General features: G+C 38.4%; 1 protein-coding gene across 5 annotated transcripts in view; it reads left to right on the top strand.

Annotated features, from left to right (window-relative positions):
* Nucleotides 1-6,174, top strand: part of LOC149148972 (protein NRT1/ PTR FAMILY 8.1-like) — a 52,979-nt gene extending 46,805 nt beyond the window's left edge. For all 5 annotated transcript variants that reach the window (XM_089445190.1, XM_089445187.1, XM_089445188.1 and 2 more), the window contains exons 2-5: nt 2,122-2,263; nt 2,478-2,695; nt 2,854-3,410; nt 4,990-6,174. In XM_089445190.1, the coding sequence (XP_089301316.1) occupies nt 2,146-2,263; nt 2,478-2,695; nt 2,854-3,410; nt 4,990-5,824 (1,728 nt within the window). In that variant the 5' untranslated portion in view covers nt 2,122-2,145 and the 3' untranslated portion in view covers nt 5,825-6,174. The remainder of the gene's footprint in view (nt 1-2,121; nt 2,264-2,477; nt 2,696-2,853; nt 3,411-4,989) is intronic.
* Nucleotides 6,175-24,341: the final 18,167 nt, after the last annotated feature.

Genomic DNA, 24,341 nt, shown 5'->3' with positions numbered 1-24,341 from the left:
AAATTTTAGAAGGATTGCAAAATTGCAAGTGTAAGTGAGATGTAAATGATCAAATTTGATTGCAAGTAAAAGTAGTATTTCAAGATGGCTCAAAATAACTTCATAAAGATACCAATCAACAAATTATGACACTATACTTGCATGAAAATGAAATGAACTTATGATAAAAAAATACTAGTTGAAACTAGATGACAAAATCAGAAAATTGTATCAAAATGGAAACCACATTAGCATGTAAAGTGTCTTTGCATGTCAATAGAAAGAACTACAAATGAGAGCTATGAAAAGAGCAAATGAAATAACACTATTATCAACATTTAAATGGACTAGATCAGCTGCGAATATATTATCAACATTTAAATGGACTAGATCAGCTGTGAATATATCAAATTTGCAATGAGTAGATGAGCAATGTAAAGTGTAAATTGCAAGTGCTAAATTAGGCCAACAAAAGTGTGAATTAGTGAGAAACTTGAGCAAGTAAATATGTGAAATGAAATTGATCTAGGCTACTTCCAAGAGTGAAAAGAGAACATGAAAGTGCAAAGCAAGAAACCAATCACCACTGCTACCTCCTACTAAATGAGGAGATTGGGATGCCATGGGGAAATCCCCAAGCTCCCTCATGAAGAAAGATTTACTTTTATTATTTAGACAAGAAGTTCTCTTATAGAGAAATGAGGGACTTTGAGGCTTGAGGAGAGTTTACAACAAGCTCAAGAGAGCAAGCTACTCTTCCTTAAGATCGAATACAAATACAAGGAATGAGAAGCTACAATTTATTGCAAAGTTACAACTCAAGAATGCCTCAAAGAGTCAACTCACATTCCTCAAGGAGATCAAATTTGGTGGCTCAACTTCTCAAACTCCTAGAGGAATCCTTGCGCAAATGGAAGAGGGTAAGAGTGAAGGTGAAGTTTCTTTAGTCCTTCAATCTTCCACCTACAAATCCCTTCAAATGATGCCTAAAAAAAACACGGCTTTCAAGCCCCCATAGGATTGTACAAGCATATAAACATAAGAGAATTAGATCAAGAGATGAATATACAATAAGAGAATGTACAACTAGAATACAACTTGCAAAAGACAAGAGGGGAAATCGCATTCAACAAGCCCTCGAAGCTAGATATGATCCATGAGAGTGCATAAATTGTAACAAATAAAATTTGATTTGAGAACAAAATATGTTAGAAAGCTAGGGTAGGAGGCTCCCTTTCAATTTGTTGGATAAGCCTTTGAGAGAAACTTGATCTGATGTGGGTTCTTACATGTTTTTCCTTGAGAGTGAGTTCATCCAATCGAAGACTTATCCCCCACGCTCAAGCATTGCTCAAACACAAAAAAAAATTCTACACACTTGAAAGCAATTGTTAGCTTCACAAGGGACTAGACTACACAATGAGGGAAAAGGCTAGAGTTTCAACCAAAAACCTTCTAGTGCTCTTCAATCAAGAGTGGTCTTCAATCAAGAGTGGTCCTGTTTACCCTTGGACTGCTGTTGAAACTTGAAACTGCCAGAATGAAATATTGTATTAAGGCCAGTTTATGGTCATATATTGAGGGATCAATCATCAACGTTGTTGCATCTGAATTCTGGTAACGTTGAGCTAGCAATGTATTATCTTTGTGGTCTTAGCCAAAGTTGTTTCCCAATATTTTACTATGACCCTTTTTAATGTGGTCTTATAATTTTCCATGCAAATGCATATGCACTTTCATATGGCTGTAAGATCAAGAGTGTATTCAATTTATGTAATGTGTTAAATTCTATGCGATAAGTTTTTTACTCGGGAACATTCCTAGGGAGCTTATTCGAATCATCACCACATTCAGTTCCCTATTTCTCTTCATAAATAATTAAATTACAAATTGGGGATGTAGTTAGTAAACACATCTTGAGCTGAAGCATAACGCTGATCCCCTTTTAGTGAAACGTTTTGCACAATGACTTAAACTATTGTGTGTGCTTGCCAAATCTGTATGCCTGGTGTAACTACGTGAAATGTATAATACAGAGTTGTCATGGTTTTTTTTATGGAACTGTTTATCCAGTAATTATAAATAAATATAATTCCTGTTCTTTCATTCTTTGCTAACATTTTATTGGTTTTTATGTTATAGGTCAACACTCGACCAATAAGAAGTATGAACTCTTCAGTGAATCTTGATGATGAGTATACTCAAGATGGGTCTGTAGATATTCATGGAAAACGTTCAGTCAAGAACAAATCGGGGAACTGGAAGGCTTGTCCATTTATTTTGGGTATATGTGATGACCTTTAAACGTCAAAATGTTCTTTTCAGCATACTAATATCTTTCTCAACGAGTAGTTAGCACACATATTTATTGACAAACTAACCAGAAAATAACTAGTAATTGCAGAACTGGTTTTGAAATTTGGGTAAGGAAACACTGTTATTTTATATTTATATACCTTCAATTGGATTATGGTCTCCATAACGGATTTATTTTACAGGGAATGAGTGCTGCGAAAGATTGGCATACTATGGATTCAGTTCAAATCTGGTGAACTATTTGACAGATAAGTTCAAGCAAGGCAATTCAACTGCAGCCAATAATGTCACAAATTGGTCTGGAACTTGTTACATAACTCCTTTGATTGGAGCTTTTATGGCTGATGCATACTGGGGACGTTATAAAACAATTGCTGTATTTTCTATTGTGTATTTTTTTGTAAGTTCATTGCTGTTCTATCAAGTTTTTCTGTTAATTGAGAAATGAATAGTAACATATTTAGAAGCAAATTCTCTCAACACCTTTCTGTCAATTTATCATGTTTTGACATTGTTTGCAACACATTTTGGTTGAAGAATATTTTTGTCCATTTTCAGGGAATGGCCTTGTTGACTATATCTGCATCTGTGCCTAATCTTAAGCCTCCCTGCAAAGCTTCAGACCTTAATTGCCATGCAACAACGACTCAAACTGGTGTTTTCTTTTTGGCAATTTACATTATTGCGCTAGGGACTGGTGGTATCAAGCCATGCGTATCATCGTTAGGAGCAGACCAGTTTGATGAGACAGATGATGTAGAAAAGAAAAAGAAAAGTTCTTTTTTCAACTGGTTTTATTTTTCAATTAACATTGGTGCTCTTGTTGCAGCTAGTGTTCTTGTTTGGGTCCAAGAGAATGTTGGTTGGGGGTGGGGTTTTGGAATTCCTACTGTGGCCATGGGAATAGCGGTGTGCAGCTTCTTTTCAGGTACCCGTTTATACCGACATCAAAAGCCAGGGGGCAGTCCCTTGACCCGGATAGCCCAGGTGTTAGTTGCATCATTTCGAAAATGGAACATCCCTGTTCCACGTGATAAGTCTGGTCTTTATGAAGTTCAAGATAAGGAGTCTGTCATTGAAGGAAGTCGAAAGCTTGAGCACACAGATAAATTCCTGTAAGATTACTACCAAGCTTCCTGATTTTCTTTTTCATACTTTTTTCTGAATTTTCCTATTTATAGAATCATTGAGAATGATTTGACTTCAAGCATCTGCTTAAAAATGGTTAACCTAATTAAGTGCCTTTAGTGTCTTTTAATACTAATTTACCTGCAATCAACTGACTAGGCCTACAAAGTAACCTTTGTGATTTCCAATTTCCGTCGGAAGAAGTAATTTGATAATACTCTATGTTTGATTTCTTCATATGGACGTTTCAAAACTAACTCGGTTTCATATTCAGGATTGAATAAATCACCATTAAAGAAACCTCGCAGATTAATCACAAGAATTTTCCATGGAAAGCTGATAGGTTGCCTTCTGTTGATGACGGCTCTTGTATTCAATGCAGCACGATCTTAAAAGGATTTCACAGCTTCGACATTCAAACCACTTGAGAGAAACTACTCTTCATTGCTGTCTGCTTATAATGGAAAATTGCTTAGATGAGAAAACATATATAATAATCATTATCATTGTTTTCTGCTTATAATGGAAAATTGCTTAGATGAGAAAACACATATAATAATAATAATGTAATATTAAGGTCACAGCAAAGCCAGACACTAAATTGGTGTATGAGATCCCTTGTTCCTGCGACAAGAGACCCACTTCTGCAGAGCAATTTGACTGCTAAGTTTACCAAGGCATACGTACTCTACCCCAAATTTGGTGTATCAGACTCCTTGTTTGTGTGACAAGAGGTCCACCTCTGCAGAGCAATTTGACTGCTAAGTCTACCAAAACATACATACTCTATTCCCAAATTTGGTGTATGATACCCCATTGTTTGTGTGACAAGGGACTCACCTCTGCAGAGCAATTTGACTGCAAAGTCTACGGATATATACATACTCTACCATCTACCATTAAAAGCACTCAAACTGTATAAGTAAGTTTACATCAACACTAAACAAAACTGTTTCAACAGGGGGAGGATTGAAAACTATTATCCTGAAATATTTGATTGCTGTAAAATTCAATGTATGCGAACTTTGTTGACTCAACCAAACACTAAAAAGGTAAAAACCGTCGGAGCAGCCCCTGTGCATTTGTTTTTAGAACCTGCAAGATGCCAATGCATATATGCTAACATCTGAGCAACCAAAGGAACTAGTGCAGAGGAAGTCACAGAACCATGATGACGGAGTAATCATATTCTATTGACCTTTTCATTAGTTTTCCAATTGTTTACTATATCAATTAAAATTGATTATGATGTTTAGTATTTACACTTAATATAGGCAGATGAGATTCTATATTTAGATTTTAGTAGAATTCTGATGCTTCTGTTCTCCTCTCATTTACAAAATCAATCTTAGCTTTAATCAAATTAAATTCCCGAAGGCTCTGAAATTGTGCTCGTCCTATTTGAAAATTTCTCCTCTGAATGTTTGTAAGTTTGTAACTCATCTGCTTCATATCTTACAATTCTGAGTAGTTTATGCTTAATGCATTTGCAGAGTAAATTTTTCATGAGTGTAAACATTTTTATTTCAAAGATGATGTCAACTAACAGAGCCTGTCTTCATGCAGCTTTCTAGACAAAGCTGCAGTAGAAACAGTAAATGATAAAAGTACAGTTGGCTCCAATAACCCATGGAGACTCTGCACAGTGACTCAAGTGGAGGAGTTAAAAGCAGTTATCCGTATTCTTCCAATTTGTGGCACCGGGATTATTTTTTCTACTGTCTGTAGTCAAATGGATACATTGTTTGTGGAACAAGGAGACACTATGGATGCCAGTATTGGTCCCCATTTTAATATTCCAGCAGCATCATTATCTATATTTGATACTATCAGTGTCTTATTCTGGGTTCCAGTTTATGACCGTCTAATTGTTCCACTTGTACGAAAATATACAGGTCATCAAAGGGGCTTTACCCAACTACAGCGTATAGGGATTGGCTTGGTCATTTCTATTTTATCCATGGTGATTGCAGCCATTGTTGAGATCAAGAGACTCGACATGATCAAGGAGCATAACTACTATGAAAGAACAACCATACCCATGAGCATTTTTTGGCAGGTTCCCCCGTATTTCTTAATAGGTGCTGCTGAAATTTTCACCTCCATAGGGCAAATAGAGTTCCTTTATGATCAAGCACCTGATGCTATGCGAAGCTTAATGAGTGCAGTTCAACTAACTACAGGAGCATTGGGCAGTTACCTGAGTACTCTGCTGGTTACCATTGTAACTGACATTACAACAAGGAATGGAAAAGCAGGATGGATTCCCAATAACTTGAACTATGGACATATTGATTACTTCTTTTGGCTTCTTGCCATCCTGAGCGGTCTGAATTTTCTGGTCTATCTTTTAATTGCACGTTGGTACACATACAAGAGACCCACAGCTGTGTTACCATAAACGAAACGGGAGCGTTCGTTTTGGGAAAAAAACGCAAAAAAAAGGGAACGGTACTGAAAACGCCGTTTTGTACGGTCGTTTTCGTTTCTGAATACATAAAACCGGTTTCTCTAGAAACGAATGGTTTTTTAAATGGTTTTCTGAGAAATGTTGTTCTGGTTCATTTATAATGTTGGTCTCATTCCGATTGGACGTGACGTTGTTCTGGTTCATTTGTAATGTTTGTCTCATTCCGATTGGACGTTGAGCCGAATTAAAAAAAAATGATGGTTTTGTGGATAGTGTCCAGAGGCGGTTTCATCTCTCTGTTGTACTTAGATTAAAATTTCCTTAACAACGTTTTCCATTTAGGGATTTTGTTGGTTACAATTATATTATTTCCATGTGTTTCCTATTGTTATGTTGTTTTAATGGTTTAATTATTATTTTTAAATTATTGTTATGTTTTTTAATGGTTTAATTATTATTTTAAAATTTTTGTATTGGTTCTATTTAAAAGTGGATTTAGTGTAGAGTTTACTATAGAGTTTTATTATATTTAATATATATATATATATATATACATTATAAATGCATAAAATTACATTATATATTTTTATAAATTATATAATTTAGTAAATATTTTAGCATCTATTCCAATTATATTTTTAAAATATATTATTTTTATTATTTTAAAGATTAATTATTATTATAATGGATAATGATAAAATTTTGAAAGTTTAAGGGTAACGTTTTTGAGGCTTTGTCTTTAAATATTAGTCGTAGCATTTATAGTTTTAAATTTTGAAAGTTTAAGGGTAACATTTTTTAGGCTTTGTCTTTAAACATTAGTTGTAGCATTTATAGTTCTCACTCTTTCCGGTTTTTCTATGGAAAATGCCTCTCTACTTTTGGTTCTATTCTGAATGGAGCTCAATTCAATCTTCATCATTCTATTACCCAACTAGGGAAACTACAACCTAGTAGTTGTTGGTCAAATACTACAATAAAGCCCAAACTTGAGGTCCACTCAAATCACATGGGAGAATATATACAGTATATGCGAGATCATGTACTCATCCAGAAATTTCTAGGGATATGGCCTTCAAAAAAATCCCGCTCTCACTAGGTCCAAATCAAGTGGAAATGGAAAGGCCAAATCAAGCTTGAGTTCAATGCCAAAGGTTTCTTCACTATTGTATTTGTTAGCTTAGAGGATCAAATATGGGTATTTGCGAATGACTCATGTAAGCAACACAAGCTTTGTTTCTCACTATGAATATTCGAGAATGGCATATGTGAGCAACGAAAGCCTATGAGCAACTGCTTATAAACCATGTTATTGGAGAATGTAGATGATGTATGCTTTGTTTTATGTTTTTCACATTTTTTCTTGTTTTTTCTTTCTCTTCTTGTTTGTTGAATGCGAAACCTCCAAATTTTGTTTCTCGTCCCGTTGTTTCATCTCCCCTTTCTCGTTTCTGGTAATATACACCCACAAGAGTGTTCCACGTAAGCAAGTAAGCCTATTCATTCGGAAGGTGCACTAGCAGCCCCTCTAGTTTCGTACAACTATATTGTGCATTTGTGATGTTGCTGAAAGAAGGAAATTGAGACTTTTGTTTGCTATTATAACTAAGCAAATGCAGTCATTGTAGTGGTTTGCACTAGCAACATACTATATAAGATGTGCAAAAGATCTTATGTTTCATTTTTTCTTGAGGAGGGACTCGTTGCCTAGCTTCTCAACAAAACTGAGACATATTTTTCTTTGGATGACGAGCTGCCAACTTTGATTTTTGTATATAAATATGGTTGATTGACATAATCATCTTTATTAATATACGATGATTGTCTTCTTTTAGTTTAGCGTACACACTTTAATGTATAAATAATTGTTTTCTTGGAAATTCTCATCATGTTGTCCAGTCATTACAAATCAAGAATCCATGTTAAGTACCAAGGTTCACTGCAGGAATTCTATAATCGCAGTCTTGATTGATGTTTTTAGTGAATGCAAATTTTAATCATGTAGCATAATCATTTAGAGCCAATGTTCACTGAAAAAAGCAAACGTGTTTCCCAAAACTAAACTTTAACTGATAATATTGTTAAGTCAACTTCCATGTGAACAAACTACTCATCTATATCCGGTGCTTCAATAGCTTACAAAGAACTATTTACTTCTATGATCACCTTGGTACCAATGTCAACTACTGTTCTACCTGTTCCCGTTCATTTGAGATATGAACCCGTTATCTGTATTTTGAGCCCTCACACTCGTTCAACACATGCATGTCCTAGGCTATACACCTGCCAGGTTTTCAATCTGGGTTATTTGCATGGTGGCACCCTGTCTCCACTACAAGCCAAAAGCCTGAAAAGACCTAAATTCTTGAAAGTTTTAGTTTATAGGCTAGAAAACTACATTTCCTAGATTACAATTATTGTCTTTTGAACTCACATGATATTTTCCCTCTCAACTATCAACCTAAGATAGTGACAGGATTTTGTTAGAGTGAGCCCTCTAAAAACTATGGGTTTTCACCAGGAAGGAAGTTTCCTTGTTTCCGTTTAAACTTCGTCATTGTGAAAGAAACCTTTGCAATGAAATTATGACAATGCTTAGGCCTTTTATAATAAATTAATGTGATCTTTTGGAATACACATTTCTTTTTGTTGTTCATTTATATGATAGGCACAATAATATTGTGATGGTTAATGTACATATTGGATGTAATGAAGAACTATATAAGACCACCTCATGGTTGACATCTTTGGATTACACAACATATCAGTGCTTTTACATGCACCTTCATATAAGTCTTATATTCTTCTCTAGCCTAACTTCTTAATCTTTACCCTCTTTAACCTCTTTTGAAAATGGCTTCTTATAGCTTGTGACTATTTATCGTTAGGTCACTATGGCCTGAGATAACACATGCTCTAAAATATGGCACACTTTTGAAACAGAAGTGAATGAAATGATAATGAAATAATGTGAGAAGATAAAAGTCTTCCTCTTAGTCCTTAATGGCCTTTCACTTGTAAGACCTAAATAACCCATTGAATTCTTTGACTATGTTGGTCTTATCCTCCTTGCAAGTCCAATGAGCCATGTTTAATTATTAACACCCTATGTGAGGAGAAGGATATTCTTTTGTATCATCCAACCATTGCTTTTTCTCTTATTAAAAAACCATTGGACATAAGAAAAACATAGCTAGGTTCATGTAAGCAATACATTTTTCCAAGATCCACAATTCATTTGGTAACCTATGATGGTGTTCATGCAATAGATATAATACAATAAATAAGATGGTCGGTTGAGCTTCATCAATGCACTCAATTATTTGCTGAAGAAGATGTAGAAATATGTAGAAATTCTGTGTAGATTCAAACTTCTTATGTAATATGCTAAAACAAAAGACTTGGATCTACTCTACTCATCAGCGGAAACAATTAATCGATTGATAAATCACAAAACATGAGACAAGATTCAATCACATATGCTCAGAGATTTATCTAAGGGGAAAGCTTGCTACTCAAAACCCCTTCCTATCTATATATTGCATTAGATCATACAAATAGAGAAGATTTACAATGCTTACTCAAGTCTGAGAAACCTCTGCACTAGTACAATCTATCTCACTGCTTCACCAGCAATCTCTAGCCAATACTTAGCCAATTATGTTGTCTGCCAAGCTCCTATTTCCTTGTGTTGTTTCTCAAGGAATTAGCCCCCTATTAATTAGGGGAATCGCCTCCTGAATTGTGCAATTCCTATAGGCCCTTCTTTGACTGCATGCATCACCTGTACAACCTGGAAAACTATACAACTGATAGTACAATGCCCTTGAACTCCAATCTCAATTGGGTCACTCAAATTTTATGCATGCATGAGTTAATTATGGTTGATTTATCAGTTAACTAGTTGAACACATGAAGTTGCACCCCACTGCTAGACCTCCTACTAGTTCCTCCAATAGTTGGAACTAGTTTAACTAACATTAACTCAGTTTGATTGAATTAAACTATTACAACTCAAATTAAACTCAACCTAGGCTCCTAAAATTTAGGAGACACTCTACATGACTCAAGTTAGTCCCTCAACTCGAATTAGCTAAGCCAACTAAGTGAAATTAACTTAGTTAACTCATTCTCGTTGTCTTATGATGTGGAATTACAATTTCTCCTAATTTAATTCAAGGGAAAATTAAATCTTGATTTTATTTTTGCCATTTTCAACACTCCCTCTCAATAAGAAAGGGATTATATGTTACCCCAATCTTACCTTTATGGAACTCAAATTTTCATCTTGACAATGCCTTTGTCAAAATATGGGCATCGTATTTCTCTGTAGGAATTTACTCAAACAACAAGATTCTCCTATGCACACAATCTCATAGATGGTGATACCGGGTGTCTATATGGTTGGATCGATCATGAAAAAATAGATTTTCAGAGAATTTGATACAACTTTGATTGTCATAGTAAATCATAGTGGGATCCATCATTTGACCAAATAACACAACAAGAATCTTCCCCATCCAGATAGCTTCATAAGCTGCTTGACTAGCAGCCATGTACTCTGCTTCTGTTGAACTGAGTTCAACTGATCTTTGCTTCCTGCTATACCAAGAAATTTTTGCTGACCCAATACTGAAGATGCCTCCTGATGTTCTCTTCCCGTCTGATGAACTATCTGCCCAATTTGAAAATGTTAAGCCTTGCATCTTTACTCCCTCTGTTTGCATGTACCAAAGCCCAACCTAAGTGGTGCCTTTGAAGTATCTCAACACATGTTTGGTTTCCTTCCAATACAGTTTAGTAAGCTTAACCATTGCTTGACTAAGTTGGTTAATTACATAACACATTTTTGGTTGTGTATTCACCAAATACATAAGTGAACCCACAAGCTACCTGTAAATAGTAGTCTCCACTACCTCACCTGAAGTATCATCTTCCTTCCTCCAATTCCCTGCTAGAGTAGTCTTCATGGGTTCGGTGCTCTCCATTTGGAACTTATTTAGTATCTCATTGGCATACTTGCTCTAAGAGACAAACAATTCCCCATCTCCTTGCCATACTTCCATACCAAGGAAATAATGCATGAGCCTCAGGTCCTTCATCTCGAATTCTCTTACAACATCCTCTTTGCAAGGTTTGACCATATTTTCATCACTGGTTAGAATTAAATCATCGACATATAATACTATAATCAATAATTTACATTCAACCACAATATGGTAAAGGTTTTCATCTTCTTCACTTCTGGTGAAGCGTAACTTGGTGAAATAGTTGTCAATCCTGGTGTACCAAGCACAAAGTGCTTGTTTCAATCCATACAACACTTTCTTGAGTCTACACACATGTGGCTCTTTGCTAAAGGTCTCAAATCCTTTTGGTTTCTCAATGTACACCTCTTCCTCAATCACTCCATTGAGGAATGTTGTCTTCACATCCATCTGATGTATCTTCCATCCCATATGTGTTACAAGAGTTAGAATTGATCTGATAGAAGAGTACCTTGTTATTGGAGAAAAGGTCTCCTCATAATCAATTCCCTCCACCTGAGAGAATCCCTTGGCCACAAATATGGCCTTGTGTTTCTCGATTCTTCCATCTATTGCTTGCTTCACCTTGTAGATTCACCTCAAACCTACCACTAATTTGTTCTTTGGTCTTGGGACAACTTCCCAAACACTATTTCTGGCTATGGAATCATATTCCTCTACCATGGAATCAATCCATACTGGATTTTGCACTTCTTCCTCGAATGAGGATTGTTCTGTCTCAACTAGCTCACTCATTGGAGCCATGTACCCAGTGTACCGATCTGGTCACCTCCTTTGCCTACACTGTGATGTGGGTGCTCCCATATTCTCACTAGCATCATGAAATAATCTTTCATCTTCCCTAGTGTGCTTCCTTCCATCTTTGGATGTCTCTGCATGAGTGGTTTCTTCCACTCTTTGCTCCTCTACTTATGGCTGCTCCACATCACCTTGAGGTTCTTCCTTTAAAGCCAAAAGATCATCATCTGCATGTAACTAATGCTCCCTCTCAAGGGAATATCTCATGGCCTTCTCTTCATTGAACTTCACATCTCTACGAACAATTTCATCATGTGAGATGGAAGGTACACCTGATAGTTGTGAGGTGTATCAGTGTACCCCATAAATATGCCTAACTCAGCTGTCGGTTCTAGCTTTTTCCTTGCATCCTTGGTAACATGACAATAAACTGATGAACCAAATATCTTGAAGTGACACATCTAGTTTCTTCCCTAAAAAAGCTTCTTTTGGTGTACTCATGCTGAGAATCCGATGAGGACTCCTATTCTGCACATATATAGTTGTGTTGCATGCTTCAGCCCACAAGTGCAATGGTAGGCCCTGATCATGTAACATCGCCTATGCATCTCCCACAATAGTTTTTTTTCTTCCTCTCAACCACCCCATTTTGTTGTGGGTTATGGGGTGCTATTAACTCTCGTTGAATGCCTTCTGATGTACATAATTTCTTGAACTCATTCGACACATATTCACCACCATTATCGCTCCTGAGAACCTTCACTTTCCTGTCAGTGTCTTTCTCGACAAGTGCTTTAAATTCATAAAATTTGAAGAATTTCTGGTCTTTCTTCTGCATGTAGAAAATCCAACACTTACGTGATAAATCATCTACAAATATCACATAATACCTGTGCTTGGTTGTGGAGGCTATCAAGAATGTTCCACACACATCTGAGCGAACTCTTTCAAGGATAACTTGCGCTCTACTTCCCTTATCATGAAAGGTGGCTTTGGCGTACTTCCCCAGTGTACACCCTTTCCATGTATCTCATTGATCTAGTGCACCCTTGGGAAGTCGTGTAGAAATATGTTGCATGATCTTCAAAGCTCCATGGTGCAAATGGCCAAGTCTCCTATTCCATAATTGATCTGAAAAGCCACTCTTGAGTGACCTCAGTTAATTAATTATTGAATGAAGGTATTACAAACTCCTGTGCTAGTGTGTGTCTATGTTATTTTAGGCAACGAATCGATCAGATTGCAAAATACACAGACACTGGAAAATGGAAAACAGTAAGAGAAACATAGTAAGAAAAGACAAGAACACAACAAATTAATGAGTTCACCCTATCCTCCAGGGCTACGTCTCTGTCTAGCTTTCAGTGGTGGCCTTCTTTTATTGTCTTTAAAGCAGAGAATTACAATGAGGAGCTCAAACTGAGTCTCCTGAAACAGAATTGCTTGGAAGGGTGGTTCTTGGATTCCCCAAGCCACTAGAGTGCACAGACTCTTTTCCTTAATAGCTCTGGACCTCTCTGGTCTTCAATGGGAGGAGCCCAATGTGGTGCTCAGTTCCTCGACAGATCCTCTCAAGGATGGCTTGATGCTACCTTATGTTGCAGGTCAGCTCAGCTCTCTGTCTTTCTGCTCTTTGCTACACTGTCTCTTTGTTCTCTGTCTTCATCTTCTTCTTTCTTCGGTCTCCGTTCTCCTTGTGTTCTGTTCTGTCTATTCATGGCTTTAAAGCCAGTCACTCTCATGACTGCTTGATTCCCCTTCTGCCCCCGTCAAATCGCCTGCTGTTGTTCACTTGGAATTCCCTGTCTTCTGCGTCATCATCAATGGCTCACAGGGAGTGGCCACTTGTCCTCTTGCGAACTGCGCCAGCTCTTCCTCGTTGGTTCGATTTTCCAATTACATTGTGGAATGAGTCATTTTCCATCTTAGCGGTCAAATCAGACCTCAAATCCTTATACATCGCGGCTTAATACCCTGTTAAATCTGGTTCCCCCATCGGGATCTCAGCCGTTAGATCTGGATTCCCTAGATTCGACACTATTCACTCATTTCGTGTGGTTGATTTGCTCAACCATTAGTGCACGATGAGCGATGGTTTTATCTCTCCTCCACCTGCCACGTGTTGGGTGCTGAGTGGAATCGCTCACTTTTCTTCAATTTCGCTTACCTCCCAAGGGTGCCCCCGATAAATACCGTCGGGTTTTGGAGCGTGGGTCTCGCCTTTAGCCTTTAGCGCTTTCTCCACGGTTTTCCCCGCTTCCATGCGACCGAGCGCTTTGGGGCTTTCCTTCTCGAGGGGTTTTGCGCGCATCAGAAACTGCCCCCTTTTCCTGATCCGGGCTTCCCAAGTGCTAGTTTCGCCTCCTGTGTGGTCTCCATGGGCCTCGGTCAGCGCGCTTTGACTGAGGTCCTCATCATTCCTCGCTGGCTGCCAACTACACTGTTCAGAGGTCTTCTTGATCGCTCTGTGCTCTTGAATTTGAGGTTTTGTCCTGATTTGATATAGTCATGGCTCTCTGATTATTTTCATGGATCCAATTCAGATCATGGCCTTCCCACTGAAAAAGCTTTTAGACCACCAAAAGTTGGTTTTCAAGCATCGACTAAGTGAGGGTACAACTGTCTCACTTGTCCAATCTCTATCCACTTTGCACTGCTCGGCTTTGAACCTTTGAGCCCAATTTTGAGGTACTCAACATCTCCTTTGTGCGTTGTCCTCACCTTCCTGTCCAGAACTATGTCCTCCTGCAATTCATTAAGATATTCAGGTAGCAGGTCATCAATAGAAGGCAACTGACTCTGCTCTTTAGGATCCTCAATTAGAGAAGGTTCAAACAACCTCAAGCAATCTGCATTTACGACTGAGTAGATGTGCATGTAAGCTGGTAGATTAAGGCGAAAAGAATTTTCACCAATCTTCTCAAGTATCTTGAAAGGTCCATACTTGATAGGTTTTAGCTTTTTACCTTCACCTTGCATCCTGTCCTTGCTGATGTACAGCCAGACTTGGTCACCAACTTGAAAACTATGCTCCATCCAATGCTTGTCATGCCTTGCCTTGTATTTGGCTTGGCTCTTTTCCAGTTGTTCCTGTACTGCCTGGTGGATCTCCTGGATTTGTTCAATGAACCTAGTTGCCTTGTCCACATCACTGTGTCCCTCAACTGTGGTATCTTTACCAAAGACAAAATCCAAAGGAGACCTTGGTGTGAAACCAAAATAGGTCTCAAAAGGAGATCTCTGCGTAGAAGAATGTTTTGCTTTGTTGTAAGCATGCTGCACATAACACAAATGTTCATCCCAAAGCTTAGGATGTTTGCTGCAATATCCTCTGAGTAACTGGATCACTGTCCTGTTAACTACTTCTGTCTGGCCATTAGTTTGTGGATGAAAAGCTGTGCTTTTCTTCAGTTTGGTGTCCATCAGTTCCCACAGACTTGACCAAAACTTCCCCACAAATCAGGTGTCTCGATCAGATACAATGGAAGTGGGTAATCTAGAATGAACCCATACATGTTCAAAGAACAGTTTTTTAGTTTGTTCAGCTGGTATCAAAATACACATTTTGTTGAACCTATCCACAACAACATATAGATAATCATCATCTCTCCTAGATTTAGGCAGTCCTCCAACAAAATCCATGGAAACACTTTCCCAAGGGTGAGAAGGAACTGGTAATGGAGTGTACAAGCCTAGTTTTCTATTGCTAGGTTTTCTTTTAGCACACATAGTACACCCTCTTACATATCTAGAAACTGTCTCATTCATTTTTGGCCAATAACAAAATCTTTGCAGCTGTGCAACCGTTTTACTTACCCCAAAGTGACCTGATATCAGAGAAGTGTGTGCTTCTCTAATTATCTTTACTCTCTCAGTTTGTGGAATGCATAACTTCCCACAATGGTATAAGAGTCGGTCCTTCACATGATAGTCCAATTCTTCTACTCTTTTGCCTTGACTTAAAGTTGCATATACATCTTTAAAGTCTATATCTTGAGCATATTGTTCAATGTAGCTTTCATGTAACACAAAATTATGCTTAAGTATAGTAGATGCACTTATAATGGGTCTAGATAACATGTCTGCAACTTTATTATGTATGCCCTTTTTATATCTGATGACTAAATGAAACTGTTGTAGAAAACCCATCCATCTGTAGTGTCTTGATTGCTGCAACTTAGTTTGGGAGTGTAGATATTGAAGTGGTTGATGATCAGTATGTATTACTGTCTCTTTGCCCATTAAGTAATGTTTCCACTTTTTCACACTCTGCACTAATGCATACAATTCTTTATCATATGTAGGATAGTTAACTACTGCAGAATTAAATGTCTCAAAATGATAACATATGGGTTTACCATGTTGTGTCAACACTGCTCCCATGGAATAGTCACTGGCATCTGTTTGGATCTCAAATGGTCTTTGAAGATCAGGCAGTGCTAGCATAGGTGTTGTACTAATTTTTTCTTTCAAGGTGTCGAAGGCTTTCTGATGTTTGCCTCCCCACTGAAACACCTTTTTCAATCCTGTTAAAGCATGTAAGGGAGCTGCTATTGAGGAAAAGTTAGAAACAAACTTCCTCCAATATTGTGCTGCCTCTAAGAAGCTTCTCACATCTATAGCAAACTTGGGTTTAGGCCAGTTCACAATGACTGCCACCTTAGAGGGATCTATCTTCAATTCACCACCCCCTACTATATACTCAAATAATTCAGAGATGTTTTGCCAAATTCACATTTTGAGAGTTTAACATGAAGTTTTTCTCTTTTCAAAACATCTAATGTCTGCTTAACATGATTTAAGTGTTCTTCCCACGTTTTACTGAAAATCAGAATGTCATCCAGATACACAATAACAAAATCATCAAGAAAAGGTCTGAGTACATCTTTCATTAATCTCATGAAAGTAGCAAGAGCATTAGTTAAGCAAAAAGGCATAACCAACCACTCATACAATCCCTACTTTGTTTTGAAAGCAGTCTTCCATGCATCTTGTTTTGCAACTTTGACCTGATGGTATCCACTGTGTAAGTTTAGCTTGGAAAAATAAATAGCTTCTTTCAATTGATCCAAAAGATCATCTATGCGAGGAAGGGGATAACGATTTTTGATTGTTATCTTATTCAATGCTCGGTAATCAATGCACATTCTCTATGAGCCATCTTTCTTTCTCACCAAAATGATTGGTGACCCACATGGTGATGTGCTAGGCCTGATAAACCCTTTCTCGAGCAACTCCTGCACCTGCTTCTTGATTTCAGCATTCTCTAAAGCAAACAACCTGTACATTCCAATGTTAGGCAATGGAGCATCTTGCTGCAAAATAATATCATGTACTATTTCCTTTTTGGGTGGCAGACCTTTATGTTCTTGAAACAAGATATCATACTATGAAACAACCTTTCCTAAATCAGCTTGCTATTCAGCATTACAGTCCTCAAATACATTGGTTTTATCAGGTTTCTTTTCCTTTACAACCATCAGTAAGAATTATTTACATGAATTTATCATTCGTTTCATCTGCCCTGAGTTTATGAGAGTATAATTATTCTTGAGCTTATGAGCTCTTACAAAGTATTCGATTCCATCTTTAACAAGTAGATACTTGTTCTCAGCTCTATAGAAAATAGCTTTTCTACCATACAAGTAAGGACTTCCTAAAACAATTCCACATATATCCAGAGGAATTATGTCTAACTCAACCTCATCTACAAATACTGACCCAAAATAAAACTTGAGTTTACACTGTCTAGTCACTTGTAGTTGTGCTTTATCATTCAACCATCCTAATGGGTATGTTTTCTTGTGAGGTGTAGTTACTAATCCCAACTTCTTTACAATTGCTTTAGAAATTAAATTTTCTTACGAGCCACTATCAAACAAAGTATCAATCTTTTAATGTTTGGAAATAACTCGAATATGGAAAAGCTCATGTCTTTTTCTCTCATTTTCTTCATCAATAGTAGATTGAGCATAATTACTAGTAGATGCTTCAGAATTCTTACCTTTTATACCTATGGCTGCAATAGTTGTTTCATCTCCTGAGTCTGACCCCAAATCTTTCTAAATAGCTGGATCAGTCTTCTTCTTCTTGCCCTCGAACTTCTTAGGTCTTAGCTCTGGACGCAGAATCCAACAATTCTCATCATCATGCCCATCCTTTTTACAGTGAGTGCATGAAGATTTGCTCTTCTGTTCAGTGGTAGCCTTCCTTGCTTTCCATTTCTACTTTCTTTTCTCCTTATTCTTGCTTGCAGTGGGTTGCGATGGTCCCCCAACTTCTGGATTTCCATTCTTTCCTCTAGCTTCTAGATGAGTAGCTTGTATAGATACCTCATCTATACTAGTGGGATTAAACATGAGGATGGTGTGCCTCATGTAGCTGTGTAGACCACCAATGTACTTCAAAAGAGTTTCAGGTGAGTCTAATGAGATTCCTAGAATCAATGCTCTCTTTCTAAATTCTTGAGTATACCCTTGCACACTTTGCCCTTTCAACTGTCGAAGAGTTTGCCAACTCATCATGGCTTGTTGCATGTAGGCCAATGGATAGAACTTTTTTTTGATTGCAGAAACAAATTCACTCCAGACAGAGATAGTCTTACCATGTGTCTTCAGGTCAGCTTGGGTCCTGCCTTCCCACCAAACCAAAATAATGCCTCCAAGGCGTAGGCTTGCCAGCTGAATCTTGCTCTTGTCTGAATCAATACTTTGCACTCTGCAATAAACATTAATTTGTCTAATCCAATTGTCCAACTTTTCTGCATTCAACTCTCCATCATATATAGGCAAATCAAATTTAACATCTAGCTTAATCAAAGATGCCTTCTTGTTATGTACAGGGCTATTAGGAGGTGTGAGAAAGCTTTCCTCTTTCCCTTTTCCCTTTGAGTGGTCATGGAAATGTGACTCATCTTCTCCTTTGTCTTGTTTAGAGCCTAATGAATCTTCATCCTTATGTTTTCTAAAGTCCCTATACATTTCTTCTACCATGGACTTTATGGCTAGGAAACTTTCTATGAATTGAGGGTCTGGCCCCACAGAACCTTCTTCTGACATTGTCTTATGAGAATAGACTCTCCCAATTTCAGGACTAGTTTCGACCAACTCTCCTTCTCCTAATTTGAGCTTTGATCTAGTTAGCATTCAACAACTAAACCATCACAAGCTTGTCTAACCTTAACAGCCTAGAGCTCTAATACCACTTGATCTGAAAAGCCACTCTTGAGTGATCTCAGTTAATTAATTATTGAATGAAGGTATTACAGACTCCTGTGTTGGTGTGTGTCTATGTTATTTTAGGCAACGGATCGATCATATTGCAAAATACATAGACAATGGAAAATGGAAAGCAGTAAGAGAAACACAGTAAGCAAATACAAGAACACAACAAATTAATAAGGAGTTCACCCTATCCTCTAGGGCTATGTCTTTGGTCTAGCTTTCAATGGTGGCCTTCTTTTATTGTGTCTTTAAAGCAGAGAATTACAATGAGGAGCTCAAACTAAGTCTCCTGGAACAGAATTGCTTGGCAGGGTGGTTCTTGGATTCCCCAAGCCACTAGAGTGCACAGAACCTTTTCCTTACCAGCTCTGGACCTCTCTGGTCTTCAATGGGAGGAGCCTAATGTGGTGCTCAGTTCCCCAACAGATCCTCTCAGGGATGGCTCGATGCTGCCTTATGTTGCAGGTCAGCTCGGCTCTCTGTCTTTTTGCTCTTTGCTGCACTGTCTCTTTATTCTCTGTCTTCGTCTTCTTCTTTCTCCGGTCTCCGTTCTCCTTGTGTTCTGTTTTGTCTGTTCATGGCTTTAAAGTCAGTTGCTCTCATGACTACTCGATTCCCCTTCCGCCTTCATCAAATTGCCTACTGTTGTTCACTTGGAATTCCCTGTCTTCTGCGTCATCATCAACGGCTCACAGGGAGTGGCCACTTGTCCTCTTGCGAACTGCGCTAGCTCTTCCTCATCGGTTCGTTTTTCCAGTTACACTGTGGAATGAGTCATCCGCCATCTCAGTGGTCAAATCAGACCTCAAATCCTTATACATCACGGCTTAATCCCCTGTTAAATCCAGTTCCCCCATCGGGCGCGATCTCAGCCGTTAGATCTGGAGCCCCTAGATCTGATGCCATTTGCTCATTTCGTGCGGTTGACTGGCTCAACCGTTAACATGCGATGAGTGGCAGTTTTCTCTCTCCTCCACCTACCACGCATCGGGTGTTGAGTGGAATCACTCACTTTTCTTCAATTCCGCTTATCACCCAAGGGTGCCCCCGATAAATACCGCCGGTTTTGGAGCATGGGTCCCACCTTTAGCCTTTAGCGCTTTCCCCACGATTTTCCCGGCTTCCATGCGGCCGAGCGCTTCGGGGCTTTCCTTCTCGAGGGGTTTTGCGCACATCAGAAACTGCCTGCTTTTTCCGATCCAGCTTCCCAGGTGCTAGTTTCGCCTTGATCCAGGTGGATGTTGGTGGCCACCCACCTATCCCATTTGGATCCCCACAACTGTCTCTTTCAGCTTTTTCAGTTTCCTAAATTGTAGCACAGTTTACTATTTTTAGCAGTTTTTCGGGTCCTGAACTTCCGGAGCCGTTTTGAGGCCCTAAACGATATTTTTTGGGAAATCTGGGGCAACATGGGTCCATGGAGGACCCATGTTGCCTCCCAAAGTGGTAGTGCTCGGATAGATCTTTCTAACGAGCTATTGTACGCGTTAAATAGAGATTGTATGCCAAAGTTACGACCCCGGGAAATTGATGTACCAATTTACCCAAATGGGGCCCACAATTTGGCGTTTCATCCTCTAGGGTTAAGTTTCGGGATGTGAAAGGTTTTCCATTGTTTCTCAACAATAAATAGGCCTTCGAGCCTCATTGTAACACAGTTCAGAGGCATGTAGCCACCACATCTCTTCTCAGAGATAAGCTACCATCGCCCTAGCTGGTTTATTTCCATTTCTGGTTGTAAGCATATTTCAGTATTTTCCATTAATGAAATGAAGTATTATTTCCGCTGCATCTTTGTGTATATGGTTATCTCTGTATTTAGTTGCGTTCCTGTTTAAATCCAGATCACGCCTCCTGCGCGGTCTCCATGGGCCTCAGTCAGCGCGCTTTGACCGAGGTCCTCGTCGTTCCTCGCTAGCTGCCAACTGCCACTGTTCAGAGGTCTTCCTGATCGCTCTGTGCTCTTTAATTTGAAGTTTTGTCCTGATTTGATACAGTCATGGCTCTCTGATTATTTTCATGGATCTAATTTGGATCAAGAATTCATCGATGTCTCGGCTCTGCACCTTCTCTGCTTTTGTGCTCAAGGTAGCATAGTCTTCTACATCCAATTTTTAGAGGTTCTTCACTTGAACCCTGATCCACTTCACTTGTCTTGTGGCGATGCTTCTAAGGAAAACCTTTCCTTTTCTAAATGTCACATCGTAGCCATGGTCTTCCAACATAGCAACTGAAACTAAATTCTTCTTCAAACCTAGAACATACATGACATCTTTTAATGTGAGAGGAGAACTAGACTGCCTTTGAATAGTAACTATACCGATATCGGTTGCGCTATACATTCCATCATCTCCCATCTCAATGTGCATCTGGAGGTCCTTCTCCTCCAAGTCATTGAAAAATTCTTTGTTTTCCATCATATGGAATGAGGCTCCACTATCCGGATGCCACACACTACCCATCATTGATGCCACCATACATGCAATGAGTGTGAAATCCAATTCTAATTGTGAAGCTAGAGCTTCACCTACCGCTCCTCCCGAGGGCTTCTTACCAGCCTTCTTGTGAGGACACTTTGTGGCATAGTGTCGCAACTCATGATAGTGAAAACATTTAATCTTCGACAAGTCCTTCTTCTTACCTGCCTGACCAGAATCTCCTTTGGATTGGTATTTCTTCCATTTCCCTTTCTTTTCCTTTCCATCCAAGGCATAGTTCTCCTCATCATCATGCTTGGATGAGGTTCCATCTCTAGTGTTTCGCCTTATCTCTTCTTGCAACAAGTCAAACCACAATTTCTCCAAATTTGGTAGATTCTCCCTCCCATTTACCGAATCCTAGTAGTTGCGCCAGCTCTTGGAAAGGCCTAGAAGTGCTAGGCTTACTAGATCATCTTCAACAATTGTAATATCAACACTCCCAAGTTCATCCTGACATTAGGTGAACCTACTTAGGCACTGTGGTATTGTGTTGCCCTTCTCCATCTTGATTTTCTGAAGATTTTTCTTCAATGCCAGCTTCCTGTGGTCACTGTTGTTCTAAATCAAGTCCATCAAGGCTTGCCACATTGCATATGGGGTATCCTTCCCGTGGAGATTTGAAACAATATGATCTTGAACTCCTTCTAGTATGATCCTCCTCGCCTTTTCCACACATTTATTTCACTCTGCCAGATCTTGAGCATCAGTTGTTGGATGCTTAGGAATATCATTATCTATGAATTCCTTCAGCCCGTTGTCTTCCAACACTACCTCCATCTTGTCCTTTCAAGCAATATAATTCGAGCTACATACTCGAATCTCAATCCATAGAACGACATCCTGCTAGATCTAAAGAATGATATTGCAAATTTGATTTACCTACAAAGACAAACTCAAATTATTCTATTGTGATTCTCGCTCTAATACCATGTAGAAATTCCTTGTAGATTCAAACTGCTTATGTAATATGCTAAAAAAAAAGACTTGAATCTACTCTACTCATCAACGAAAACAATTAATCAATAGAGAAATCACAAAACATGAGACAAGATTCAATCAAATATTCATAAAGATTTATCTAAGGGGAAAGCTTGTTGCTCAAAACCCCTTCCTATCTGTATATTGCATTAGATCAGAAAAATAGAGAAGATTTGCAATGCTTCCTCAAGCTCAAGCAGCCTTTGCACTAGTACAATCTATCTCACTGCCTCACAAGCTGTCTCTGGCCAATACTTAGCCAATTTTGTTGCCTTCGAATCTCCTATTTCTTTACATTGTTTCTCAAGGAATTAGCCCCCTATTAATTAGGGAAATCCTCATCCTGAATTGTGCAATCCATATAGGCCCTTCTCTGACTGCATGCACCACCTTTACAACTCAGAAAATTATACAACTGATAGTACACTTCCATTGAACTCGAATCTCAACTGGGTTACTTGAATTTCATGCATGCCTCAGTTAATTATGGTTGATTTATTAGTTAACCGGTTCAACACATGAAGTTGCACCCCACTATTAGATCTCCTACTAGTTCCTCCAACAATTGGAACTATTTTAACTAACATTAACTTTGTTTGACTGAATTAAACTATTACAACTCAAATTAAACTCAAACAAGGATCCTAAAATTTAGGAGACACTCTACATGACTCAAGTTAGGCCCTCAACTCGAATTAACTGATCCAACTAAGTGAAATTAACTTAGTTAACTCATTCTCGTTGTCTTGTGATGTGGAATTGCAATTTTATCCTAATTTAATTCAAGGGAAAATTAAATTAGGTTTTTCTTGTTGCCATTTTCAAAAAAATATTTAGTTGAATGACTCTTTGAAGAAATTTAGAAAAAATTGGGTTGTGAGCAAGGAGATTTAGAGGTTCATAGATGAAACTAAAGTTGTTGGATAACATGCACAAAAAACAGAACATTGTACAAGCAGAGGAAGATGAAAATTCGAGCACAATAATGCAAAAAAACAATAAGGGTTAAGTGTCAAGTGTTACTTGAAGGATGTTGAAGTGGTTGAAAACCCTAGGGACAAAGGCTAAGAGGTTAAATCCATGCTACAAGGAAATCGTGTTAGCCTTGAACAAATCTCAAATGCAGAAATATCTAGTTGAATGCCCTCTTTGAAGAAATTGAGAAAATAATTGAGGTGTGAGCAAGGAGATTTAGAGGTGCATAGATGTTGAAGAATCTATGGAAATGTAGGTTAATAATATTCTTCTTGCCATGATAACTATTAGCGAGGCATTTTAACTTTTTCTTCTTAGCATAATCTTGACTTGTTATTATTAGAGTGTGTTTTCTTAGTTCCTCAGATAGCTACCAAAACAAAAGATATAAGGACACAAGATGTTGGATTTCTGCCAAGGCAAAAACCTCTCACTCTTTACGAGGAAAACCAGCACAAAATTATTCTTATAGAGATTCCAGTTGACGAATACCAAGACCATGAATCTTGACCTATCATTCTGCTCCAAGGCCAAGACATCAATCCTCTTCTTTGTCACTGTTGAGATCATCATCATTGCTGAAACACTGAAGCCATCTCTACTGCACCACCGATATCTTCATTACTGCTACAACACCAAGGCCATCACTATTGTTCTACTAATATCTTTATCAAGATCATGACCTTGAAGATCATGACAGAGATCATGATTACCATTGTCGAGAAGGCATGCCGAGACAGAGTGTCACTGTTGGATAACCAAGATCATTCATCACACTGATGCTTAGTATGCCGAGAGTGTATTAATAAGATCCTTCTCCTCACATCGATGCCTAGACTGTGACTGTGTTTAGTATAAAGAGATCTTCATCATTGAGACTGCACTATGGACAATGATCACCAAGACTTCACCAAGGTATTTGCATACTATGCCATAAACATACTTCTGAAATTTCATCATTGTGGCATCTGAGATTGTCTGCTCTCCTGTAATGCAGATTTCAGACCTGGATTTCATCACTGTGGCATCCGAGATTGTCTGTCCTCCTGTAATGCGGATTTCAGGC

The sequence above is a fragment of the Pinus tabuliformis genome, chromosome 9 (assembly GCF_031772625.1).
Source record: "Pinus tabuliformis cultivar Carrire ecotype Pingquan chromosome 9, CPIR1, whole genome shotgun sequence".
NCBI lineage: Eukaryota > Viridiplantae > Streptophyta > Pinopsida > Pinales > Pinaceae > Pinus > Pinus tabuliformis.
This window is presented reverse-complemented; position numbering and strand designations above follow the sequence as displayed.